The 12,002-nt window shown below is 52.2% G+C and overlaps 1 protein-coding gene across 1 annotated transcript; it reads left to right on the forward strand.

The window, feature by feature from the left end:
* The first annotated feature begins 8,861 nt into the window (after nt 1-8,861).
* Nucleotides 8,862-9,498, forward strand: LOC147879033 (uncharacterized). The gene is made up of 2 exons (XM_087372352.1): nt 8,862-9,065; nt 9,202-9,498. Exons 1-2 carry the CDS (start codon nt 8,862-8,864, stop codon nt 9,496-9,498), a joined length of 501 nt encoding a protein of 166 aa, XP_087228478.1.
* The last annotated feature ends 2,504 nt before the right edge of the window (nt 9,499-12,002 follow it).

The following is a 12,002-nucleotide window of genomic DNA, read 5'->3' on the forward strand; positions in this document are numbered from 1 at the left end:
CGATTCTTACTTGATCGACTCCTGGCCCAGTGTGACCCAATATTCGCACGGACTCTTATCGCGTCCCAGTACATCGCCGAATTGGATGCATTGCAGAGGGAGGTGGCCCAATTGGAGGCTGAAAGATTCAGTACCTACCATCAGACTTTGAAATTGTTCGCGGAGAACATGAGCCTTTACATTAAAATACAATCGAAGGGGAAGAATCCCGGCGTTACGGTCCCGAAGGACATCCTCAAAGCTGGATGTCCGAGCGAAGTTAATACGATGAAAGGGGCCGGGTACGAGTGCACAGCTCGTGACTCTGTTGCTACAGAGAATACACCCGCTTCGACACCCGCTCTCAACGATGAGAACACCACCAAGGTTCTACCTGCGAGCGGGGCGAAAGATTCGACTCCTGCCGGAGAAACCTTGCACGCATCTGCTCCTCATGGTGAGCTAATCATTGTGCAGGAATTGTTCAGCCAGGACACCAAAAAGGCGGCTCAGAATGCCAGCAACTTTCGTGAACGCCGACCAGCGAAGAGACGCCGGCGGTGAGCACAGATTGCGTCAAAACACAATGGAGCGCTCTCCAGACCTGGAGGATTGTTGAGCTGGAGCGCATAGGTTCAGCTCAAAATTTGTCGACGTCCGATTGGAATTGCCAATCCGGCGCCGGGTTTACAGAAGCTGTTGAAAGATCATTGGCTCTAGTTCTTTCTCCGCGCCGGCCGTACTACCTAGATAGTGCCGTTCAAGCCTGCCCCTACCAATGTAGACTCCATTGCTCCTGCCTCCAGCCTCTCACCCTTTGTTTTTTGGAGACGTAATTCCATGTCAGAACGTGTTCCCAGATGTCGGATGTTCTTTCGAAGCATTGGCCAGTTCATCGAAGAGCTCGATCGCTATTTGTCAAGACAGGTCTCGATCTGTCGAAGGGTGTGGTGGGTGATTGTAAAGTATTGTAGATGAAAGGAGTTACATTCGGAGGCAAAGGGGCTGAGGACCTGTGTTTCGAGCTTGGTATACCTACCATGTAATAGTAAGTGCATTGTATTTTCTGCCATCTGCAAATCCCATGTGGAGGGTGGTGGCGAGACGGCAGTTGTAGCTGCGGGACGCGTCTCGGTTCCGTTCCGCTAGTCCGTTCTTGGGGCGTGTATCGCGCTCGGTCCCAAACGGGACCCCGGCGCGCCTTGGATCCCCGGATCCCCTTTTGCACCCACCCGCGCCACCTTCTCTCCATCCGCCGGCTCAACACCACGACTGAACCCGGCCACACTTGCGGCATTTGCGCGATGGCGTCAAAGTACGCAATCGAAGACGATCAGAGCTTCCGCCGGCTCAAGTCGACTTTTGAATCCCAAAAGGATTCTCAGGCGCGGACGTCTTGGGTAATATCGCAAGTTGACCAATGCAAGAAGCAGCACGAGAACTTTGAATGGCGGATGCTATGCCTCTTCACCATCCTAGCATCACACAGCGACCTACGAGCCCTGCTGCCGACAGATGTGGTCACGTTTCTCGACGACAAGTCAGCCAATGCACATCGCCAGAAGCTTGTTCCGTTGATAAGTATCTCCGAAAAATGGGGAAAGGAAATCATCAAAGCCCTCCGCCTTGAAAACGCCTCCCATAGCCAGCTCAAGGCAGTCGTTAATGCGGCCTTAAGAGAGCCGGACTGGGACAATGCTCGCGTAAAACTCAACCAGCTGGTTCTTTATATGGAGTACGAGACCACCTGCGAGAAAGTCGATGGACGCCAGCAAGCCAAGCTGTCAACAAGGCATTTCGATGCCCTGAAACTCTGGCCAGCAGGGAAAGTAGATTACGAGCAGCTCCTGCCTCCTCGCAGATACCTCTTCGTCGAGCTTGATGGGAATCACAAAGTCGATATGCGCGGCATTGTGGTTCCAACACCACGTCTTGGCAAGGGCCCTCCCCCAAACATATTGGCTACAGAAACGACTACAACTTTGGTCGCCGGGAGCGATACCAGTACCCCGACTACCCGAAGCGCTTCAAGTCGCACGCCTGGAAAGCGGCCCGCTTCGAGTCGCAGAGACTTCGCGTTCGTGGAAGTACAACCCGAGAAGAGGGCCCGGACCAGCGCGGCAGCAAGGCAGCCGGAAGTACAGCGCAAGGAGGCACAGCGCCCAAAACGGAACCAAACAACCCAGCGCAAGCTCCAGGCACTGGAGCGTGGTCGAAAAGAGCAACGCCAACCTCAGCCTAGCCCGGACTGGCATGATCACCCTCGACACCGGCTTCGTCGTCAGGAACCTGGTGATGCCGCCGCAACCCCAACTCATTTACAGGATGATGAATTGTCACGCTTCAAACGGGCAATCATACGGCAAGCACTCACGATCCTGCAAGGAAGGAGAGGCACACACCTACATGCCGCATACAAGGAGGGCCTCGAGATTTTCCAGGCTATGACCGTGCCTGGCCCAGGTGAAGTCGAATATTTCTCGAGCCCGGAGGACGCAGTGGGACTCTTCCAGTTTGAATCGTCCGTGACTGTTCCAGTGTTTGTACACACACCAAAACAGCTTGACTGGATCATGAACTCGGGCCCGTTGTCGGCAACCTCCCGTAAACCTTTAGCGGCCTTTTGGGATCAGCTCTCGCTCAAGGACAAGGGCAGGCAGGTCGATGTCCAAAGTCCGTTGTGGGCTAGGACGGTAACTCCCACAGCGGTGAAGGATGTAATAAGGTTATTCAAGCAGGAAACGCAGTATCTCAACCTCTTGGAATTGCCCATGTGGATTCCCAACTCAACTCCAACCTTTCTCAGGCAACCGAACTGCTGGCTACTTCACAGCATCATGTGTAGTGATCCTACTGGTGGCAAGATTCGTCGATCGCAAATGCAGAACATCCAGGACTGGGCGCTAATCGGCCAACGGGGAGCATTAACGTTACCACATCAGGATTCCGGGGGGAAGGACACTTACATTACATGTCAGCAAGGCCGGATCGGAATCGGCTGGTTCTCAGACCTTGATAATGATGATCGAGACAAGTGGCGTCGCGACCAGGACTTACCTATGTCGAAGGCTCGATTCAGCGCGCTCGTTCCTGGTCATACTGTGTTCTTACCAGCTGGAACTGTTCACTTTGTGTTTAGGCTTGAGTCGGAGGACGATACCCTTGCATTCTCAGGTCATCTAATGCGCTGGTCAGCATTACCGACGGCTGCGCGAGCCGTACTTGATCAATTATACAACCCAAACGTTTCCAATGAGGACTTGGATACGACAGATCTCAACATTTGGACCCAGATTCTTGAGATGGTGGAAAATAAGGAACAGCACCGATGGCTTCCAGAGCATGGGTATGGTTCGGAGTGGACGAGAGTGGTATCGGACTGCAAGGTATGTATAAGCCCTTCGATGTCTCGAGCTACTCGCCAACAAATAGCTGCAACAGGAGTTTCTACAGGAGCTCAGTAAGCGCCCGATTCCGAAGCCAGATCACCACCAAGGCTCCGAATGCGACGTCTGGTCGCGGATTTCCAAGATGATCGACAATGAAGTGCAGCACCCCAAGAATGATGAAGACCTGGAGTGGACGAAGTTGACACTAAGCTGCAAGGTACATGCAAGCCATTCTACATAAGCTGCATCCTGGCTGACTACTGGTTAAGGAATCCTTGAAGAAGTTACATGATTACTTAGCCAAGCGACAACGCGAAGTGGAAGCAAGCAACGAGCCCTTGGAGCAAGAGGAAACGAACATCACACCGACGCCTGGTGAGCTCACAGCTGACGAAAAAATGGATATCTCGTTAACTCTGTTCGGTAGAACTCTAGGCGGAAGACAATGAACGGGGAGAGGACCAAAATATTAGTTAGCAAAATCCTCCGTTCATTCCCGGGCAAGCCAGCGTGTCAACCTATGCTCTGTCGAGTTGAGTATGGCTGAAGCTTTACTGAATCCCACACAAACGTACAAGCACTTCCAACAGCGTAAACCTCTCTGGGCCCCCCTCTGAACGAGGAGATCATCACAGCATCCGTCCGCGTCCCCAAGACCATCAATGGCGGTCGTAGGAGCTTTGTGACATGTCCGCATGAACCCGAGCCATTAGACATGGCACCTTCTAGAGTTTATCGTCAGAATATGTTCTGCGTGCCCAGAAAGCTGCCGTGGATCATCCCTCCAGCCAATGGAGTTACTACCATGTTCTCTCGCCCTTTCACTACCCCCAAGTCAGCCAATCTCAAGCGTTTATCTGCATGGCGGGGACCTTGACAGGTCCGGATAACCGCCTCACTTCGTTTGTCGCATAGAAAGCGACAGCGTGCCATGCCAACTACCTCGATGTAGGCATCTTCATGCGGGTTGGATGCGGTTCGGTCCGCCTTGCCCTCGTACAGCACGCCACACAATGTCTGGGGGCCGGTACTCCTGCCGGGCGAGCAAACGTACAGGTGTTCGGTCTTGCCGTGAATTGAATGATGCACATTAACCAATGATGGCCGGGAGACGGAAACAGACAGTAGAGGATCAACGGATTCAAAGTCGCTTACTTGCGCGTAATCACATGCAAATTCACGAGGTTGCCGCATGTGTTGCGTTACTCCCCTTGCCTCCAGTGGGAGGTGTTGCTGATTCATTCCGCCTAACGTGTTGTTCTTCATTCGAGCATTTATCGGAGACAAGTACCCGGAAGCACCGGAAGGGTTTTTTAAACAGCTGGGAACCTGCAGCATCAATGCATCCCAGAAATCAACTTCTGGATTCTGGAAGACGTATCCTTGGGAGATGCATTCACTTCTGGTACCACTACATCGAGATTTTCGCTGGGTCCCCCCGGTGCGCCATCGACATTCTGTGCAGGCTCCCATGGAATTTCATAACGATCAGCGAGGCCTCCACTTCCCATCAATAAATCCAAGTTCGTGCCCGAGGGTCATAGTCTGGCGAACGCAATTAGAATGCAACGTGAATTCGGATGAGGTCATCGCACCGTGCTAGAAGGCCCACCGACCGATTACACGTTGGTCAAACCTAAGCCAACATTCAAGCCAACGAGTTACGGACAGCCCAGCGTACTGTTTTGCGGTTACAAGAAAACACGCCGGAGGTGCAAGCAGAGTCGCTGCCAGCATTTTTGAGCAAAGTCTCAATCAATGCCGTGGCGATGTCGGAGACAGTGATTTGAACGTTGTCGTCTGATGACATGATCCACAGGGCGCAATTGCCCTCGATCGCGATTCTCCACGGAACGTCGACTTTAGGAATGGCCGTATTGATTGAATCGCCTTGGAGGTGCCGGGCAAGAGCAGTGCAGTCCGTCATAGGCGCTGGTCCCTCGCATGGACCGTCATCGATGAAGGCCCGGCAAGCTGCTGCCTCCATTGAGGGGATCGCTCGTACGGTTAGGGGGATGAATGGGAGCGCCGCAACGAAAGCTGAGAGGTACTTCATCGGATGAGGGTATCGGTTGCGAAAGGAAAAAGAATCGGACATTCAAGGTTTACGATTCAACAGAATTCCGACACGGCTCCTTTGTCCTTTGTACCCTCTGAATTGAGGCTTTGTTAACCAACCGCGATTTCTGCCCGATTCTACTTCAGCATTGGTGTAGCAGGACCCGTTTCAAGTAGCTGGGACCATTGTCGAGGCTGGAATTGAAGGAGAGCCGACAAAGCGCCATACCTGTGTCTCGGCCCTCAATGCATCGGGCGGATACGCCTCGTGGCCGCAGAATCGCCGCAGAAATGGAGTACGTGTTGAGCGCTTGAGCGGGACGGCGGTGGTGATAACGGCTTGTTGAAATTGGGCCTGACGTAGTTGCAACGCTCATGGCAGGTGCGCGACACCGTTACGAGTCGATGCTTGTTGATGAGGCTTGCATTGTGGAGGCTGGGGTGCGGAACCTGCGGTTTGTGCCGCAAATATGCCGCTGAGATGTGCCGTGCAACCCGCAGAACCGGACGCGAGTTGTTGACGTGCCGCCGCCACCGCCGATCCGGCGTGCTCGGGCACGTGCAACGTGCAACGCGTCGCGAGGTGGTGGCTATTTCCGGTCCGGTCTCCCGTCTCCCGTCAGAGACGACACCGATGGCTGATGGCTCCATCCGCCATCCACCGGCCCTTGACCGCGACGGACCGACCAACATCATTCTTGAAAGCCGCTTGACAACCTCACGGGCCCCAACTGTCCAGCATGCTCAGGCCTGGGCCTCTTTCTATATTTAGAGCCTTGCTTCCGAGTGCCTTGGGCTCTCCTCTCCACCACGACCCCCCTTTACGCGTCCTCCACGGCGCCGCGCAAACCCTTCTACCACCGGTCAGCCTTTCTGACACTAGTCACATTGGAGCCCTCTCGCCCTAATCCGAAGATTCTAGCACGAGCCGCGCATGGAGTCTGCAATCGAGCCCTCCGAGTCTCCCTCCGAGTCTCAAGCACGCGAGATCATCGATGGTGATTCGGAGTTCCGCCAATCGTTCGACGACGACGATGATGATGCACAGGGTGATGTCATCGAGGAGGAAGAGGATGCGCTCACAATCGACGGAACAATCGAGGAGGAAGAGGATGCCCCCACAATCGACGGAACAATCGGTCACCACCAACCGGTGCGAGAGACAAAGGCAGACGTTGCTGTCGCGCCCGATGAGCGAGTTGGCGCGAACAAGAGGAAAGCATCTCCAATGAACCAACGCGATAGCCCACACGATGACCAGCAGGATGAGGCCAAGCGGCGACGTCTTCCATCCCCCACCCCTGAAGGCTCGAGTCCTTGGTCCAACGAATCGGCCAGTGAAGAAATTGCAGGGAACAGCGGGCCCGAGCCTGATCAACAATCTGTGGACAGCGACGCGCCCTTCCGTAATACCCGCCGCAGCAATGTTGTTGAAGCGACCCAAAGGAGCCTCGCTTCTGCAGCATTTACTCCGCCCGACGCCCCGGTTTCCGAACGATCCCCAAGACGACCGTCACGAGCACAGCTGCGGCCGGCAGGGCCGGCGGGAAAGAGCCGTACAACGCGGACCTGTGAAGAGACAATGAAGACTTTGCAAGACTTCAGACTGGAATACCCTCCCTTGCCTGCTGAAAGGAGCTCTGAAAAACGTAGAGGGACCGATAGAAAGGGTTACGCCTATCTGGAACACCAGCCGCGCATCGGAGATAAAGTTATGGTCCGCGAAAAAGACCGAAGTGGAGTCTTCGTCTACAACGCTGCGGTCATCGTCCATCCCGAGGATTTGGAGCACGATGTCCAGCTTGCCTACTTCTTCGACCAAAATTCAGAAGCCTTCGAAGACTCGGGGCTAAAGTTTCCGCCCTGTGCGCAAGGCCGACTTGTTTTGTCGACCTATACAAGTTGGATGAAGCGAATAGATCTTCGGCAATGGAAGTGCGACATCGAAGAAACCCCATATCGTTGGTTCAGATATGCAGCGAACGAGCAAAAATACACGTTGGTGAAGACAGTTGGACAGGACTTGATCGAAGACGTGTTGAACGCCATACTGAGATCGAAGGGATGCTTGACGATCTGAGAGTTTATCACTGCTGCAATCTGTCTTCGCGGCTAAACCTAGCCTCATGTGTTGGGTTGCACGTGGTGAAGCTTGTGTGCCTGGATCACTCAAAAGCCGGGAGGATTTTGTCACTATCCTGGTGCACTCAAATGACGACGTGCCCTACCTTTTGTTGCAGGTGGCTACAACAGGAAGCGAGAGTGTATGTTGGTGCTGCGGCATATCATTCGGGTTTTCATTCATTTTTCCTTGATTATCACTGTGGGTTGGTTGCCCGACCAACAACTCAACTTGGCTTCCGATGACCAGACGATCTTTCTCTCACGCAGCACATAACCAAAACCAAGTCAGTAAGCGCCCCCTATTCGAAGCCTCTGTAGCCGCTCTCCTGCAGCAAAATGGGAGACGTGCTCCATACCACCCCATCCGTCACCGAGATCAATGTTTTATTTCTAGGTCCATACCAATTGAGTTTAGGATATCTAAGCCTCTATGAGGCCATTCTTCTCGTGGTGATATCGGTCCCATGGGTTCGCTGGCGAATTTCCCCCACCGAGTCCATCTTTTGTCGGACAATGTCTCACAGATGTCGGATAGGACGGGAAAGCAAAGAAACGAGTGCGTGCTACTCCCGCAAGGCAGCCGCGATAAGGCCGCATGTAACAACGGCAAACTCCGATTACTCACTGTTGGGCTGGAGCGCGGTCCTGAATCGGGAGCAGACAGCTGATACGAAACATGCGTCATCGTCTCTCGTTGAAGGTGGCGAAGGATTGCAATCGGCGTTCCGCGGCGCGACATTGTCGTGACAGCAAGAAAAGTTGGGCATATTTGGGGCCAAAACGCGGCGACGGCAGCTTGTAGGGCGGCACGGCGCACGCCACAAGATGGCAGGTGTTGTGCCTCGTCGGCCCAATCAAGCTACGTTGTCGTTGTGCAAATCAGAATACTCGAGGATTCAGACATGAAGTGATGTGAGCCGTGCTATCAAAAATCGAGGTAAGCATACCAAGTTCGACAAACCGCGCAGCTGCTTTCGCTTCCAGTCACCTCGCAGCTCCTACGTGGGATGATCGTCCACCGTCGGTATCGTGGGGGTTTCATTCGATAAGCTGCAATCTTGGTCTCAAGTGCGATCATCCAGTCAACCATCGGTCGTGGCTGATTGTCAATCTAGCAATACTCCTCATGACCTACCCACACCGCCAAGCATGAGTCGCTTCTGCCAGGACGTAGAGACAGGAGCCAATCAACATCGCGGTGGCGTTGCAAGTTCCATATTTGATCCCAAAGCATGCCGCTCTGAAATCCGTATGATCACTGCTTGCACCACGGACTAGAACACAGGTCCGCCTGATCGAAACACCAAAGGTATGGTCCGTCATATCCCAGCCTCAATTCTATCGACTTGGCCGCCTCCTGATTACCAAGACCCGGTGAAACGCGGACCTGCGAATCTCGCCGTGAACATTGCCCTGTTATCGGCATGTGTACTCGTTGTTGTTTTGCGTCTGTACACTCGCCGATATGTCCGGAAGTTGCTGAATTGGGATGACTTCTGGTGCGTGCTTGCCTTGGTCAGTAATCGTAGCTGAGAACAACAGTACAGAGTCCTAATGCAAATCGTGCCACCGTTTTGCTTACATCCTTGTCTTAGATGTTCGATATTGCTTTCATCACATGCTCCATAATCGTCACAGAAATCTTGGGCAGGTTAGTGGAATTGAAGATTGGATGAAGCTGGCAACGCTGATTGACTTTGGTAGCAATCGCCATGTATGGGACGTACCAACCAGGAATCTATCCAGTATTGTGAAGATGTCGGCCGTCAGTAAATTGCTCTTCATAACAGCCGGGACCTGCATCAGACAATCGTTGTTGTGCTGCTATGACCGTCTACTGGGAGAGGCAGGAATAGTCTGGTTCCGCTGGGTCATACGCTCGTCATCCGCACTAAATGGAGCAGCCGGCGTGATATTCGGTGTCACGAGCGTTATTGTCTGCATGTAAGCTATCATGGCCACACGTGGGAAGGCCGCAGGCTAAGGGCGAGACTCCAGACCGATAAACGCGTACTGGCTATGGTCTAAGCATGGAAATTGCATCAACGATGGGATAGTCGGAGTTTTCGGCAGTGCTACCCTCGCTGCATTCGATATCGTCATCGTAGTTCTTCCCTTGCCTATCATCGCACGCCTACACATGTCGAGGCGCGACAAAGCTGGAATCGCATGTTTATTCTCCGTCGGTCTGCTGGCATCCATGGTGGCTGTGCTGAGGTCTGTTTCTGGAACGACCTCTCCTTTGGGGTCCGCTGACGTCGACAGGATCTACTTCCACTGGAAGGTACTCTATGGTACCTACGACATAACATGGTGGTTTCCTCCGCTTTTTCTCGTCGGATCTCTGGAAATTAATCTCACCATCGTAAGTCTCGCGAATCCTCCCCGCGATCCCGTTTTCATGCTGACTGAATTTCAGCTTTGCTCATGCGCTCCAAGTATCCGGTCCTTCATTAAAATGCATGGTCCAATTGTCATCAGTCTTTACCAAGGCTTGTTCAACTTATCCCGAATTGGTACTAGAAGGCTCGTGGCACTTAAAGACAAAATACGAGCATTCAGGAACGGAAGAAGCAAAAGGGCATGGATCAGTGCAACGGAAGAATCAAAGAGCCATCGTCTGACATTACCATTCACGGAAACTACATTGAGTTCAGAAAACGGCGCAACTTTCTACGAAGAAGCCTCACGGGCAAGTCAAGAATCAACACGCGTCGATTCAACTACGTCTCCACTCAGCATGAGATTGAATGGCCTCCCCTCGGGCATAGTTGTCCAGCAGTCCTTCGGTGTCTCGTATGTTGACAGATATGGCGGCCAATTGCTGTACTGAGGGGCAATCCGTATCATGGCGGACAGGCATATCATCGTATCAGGCACTACGTCTTGAGTGTTCGATACTTAAGTAATCAAGTCGATCCTGGACTAGGAAGCTCCTATCCTCGTCTCGGGAAGTTCAAAGTCATCCGTTGTAAAGTCCCCGGTCATCTGTTTGACGCTCTTCTTTCTAAAGAAGACTGACATAGCCACTAGGTAGTTGTGGACCCTATATTGCCTCCCTCCTTATGATGGGAACTTTGTAATCAACATTCGTCTAGAGAGGAAACTGACAGAAACGACTAACCACGGGGCCTACGAGATAATTTTCAAAACTGCGTAGTATCTTACTTCAAAGATGTTTGCAGTACACCGACGAGCTATGAGGCTGCAAGATCTTCCATGCTATTTAGCTTTTTCCTCCTACTACGTGGCATTTTCACCATTCTCGTGCAAAAAAGGTGTCTTAGAGAGAAGAAGTATTGTCAATAGAGCAGTGCATAGATGTAGAACCAGCACAACGTGCCGTGTCGAAGCTAGATGACCTCTGTGATCCTCCTAACTAGCTTGTTACCGGTAACATGATAGTCCGTTGACCTCACGTACCTGAATCCCTAGTGAACTGGACTGGAGATTTATGTTATCGTTAGGATAAAGACACGTCAGTGGCATAGAATGCAAGTGCAACCATCGACGCGTGGTATAATTCCAGGAATCTAGCTTCCACGGTAGCCAAGTAGTGTTCGAATCCCCACTCCGACATTACCACCAAAGAATGGTTCGAATATGAAACCTAGCCAACTTTTGATTCGATTTGGCTATAGGTTCCGTCCCACTGTGCTATTATATGTCATGTTCATGTGGATTTATGTGTGAATGGCTGTCCATGAAGCGTTGGTGGGATATATCAACGTGTGCCTCGTACAGGTACGTATACCGTTCTCAAGTTATTCATAGCTTTGATGAACGCTAAATATAGCATTTCGAATAACGAGAGAGACCAATTACGCTGTCAATATATAAGTACCTAGTGGGCCAGTCATCCACGTCTTTAACCCCGGAGTGCCTTCGTTCATATTATGGCTACTTACGATTGCTACGATCCGGAGCTACAGGGTGTTCCCGCATCGCAACCTATCATCCCGATACCCACTCTAGAGTCTAAGGCCGGCGATATCACGAGCTTAAGCTCTCCGGCCATTAGTCGTATATCTAGCATCGTGCCCTCTTCCTCCCCGGTGACAGATAGCAACCATACTTTTCGCTTAGATCGTACTGATGTTGGAAGATCGTCAACTGATTCGGGTCTACCATTATTGGAGGATTGTTACTCCAATGACGAGGGCAGAAGCCGACTGACCTCTTCTGTGTCATCTTCGACCACCCTACCAAGCAATCTAACAAGTCTTACCGAGAGGTCGAGCTACTACAGCAACACTTCTAATCGCTGGGTCCTTCCATCTACTATATTCCAGCCTTCATCATCTGCTCCTACAGATGGAGGGCAGCCTGAGATGTTCACTAGCGGGACCAGCATTGCAATAGCCGCCTGCTTGTTTCGTCAATATTTCCGACTTTGCCTCTTGACATGTGCGTCGGCGGTGTTGACGACTATACTTTGGGCATGATAATCGA

Source organism: Dipteris shenzhenensis, unplaced genomic scaffold (genome assembly GCF_047967505.1).
Source record: "Dipteris shenzhenensis isolate YYH24624 ecotype China unplaced genomic scaffold, Dip_SZ_1.0 scaf0113, whole genome shotgun sequence".
Taxonomy (NCBI): Eukaryota; Viridiplantae; Streptophyta; class Polypodiopsida; order Gleicheniales; family Dipteridaceae; genus Dipteris; species Dipteris shenzhenensis.

Excerpts from the sequence above, each read along its gene's own strand:
- LOC147879033 (XM_087372352.1), top strand. The coding sequence starts at position 8,862 with ATGGTCCGTCATATCCCAGCCTCAATTCTATCGACTTGGCCGCCTCCT. Across the intron at positions 9,066-9,201 it reads TCTGGTGCGTGCTTGCCTTG|GTTAGTGGAATTGAAGATTG; the intron begins GTCAGTAATCGT and ends AATCTTGGGCAG.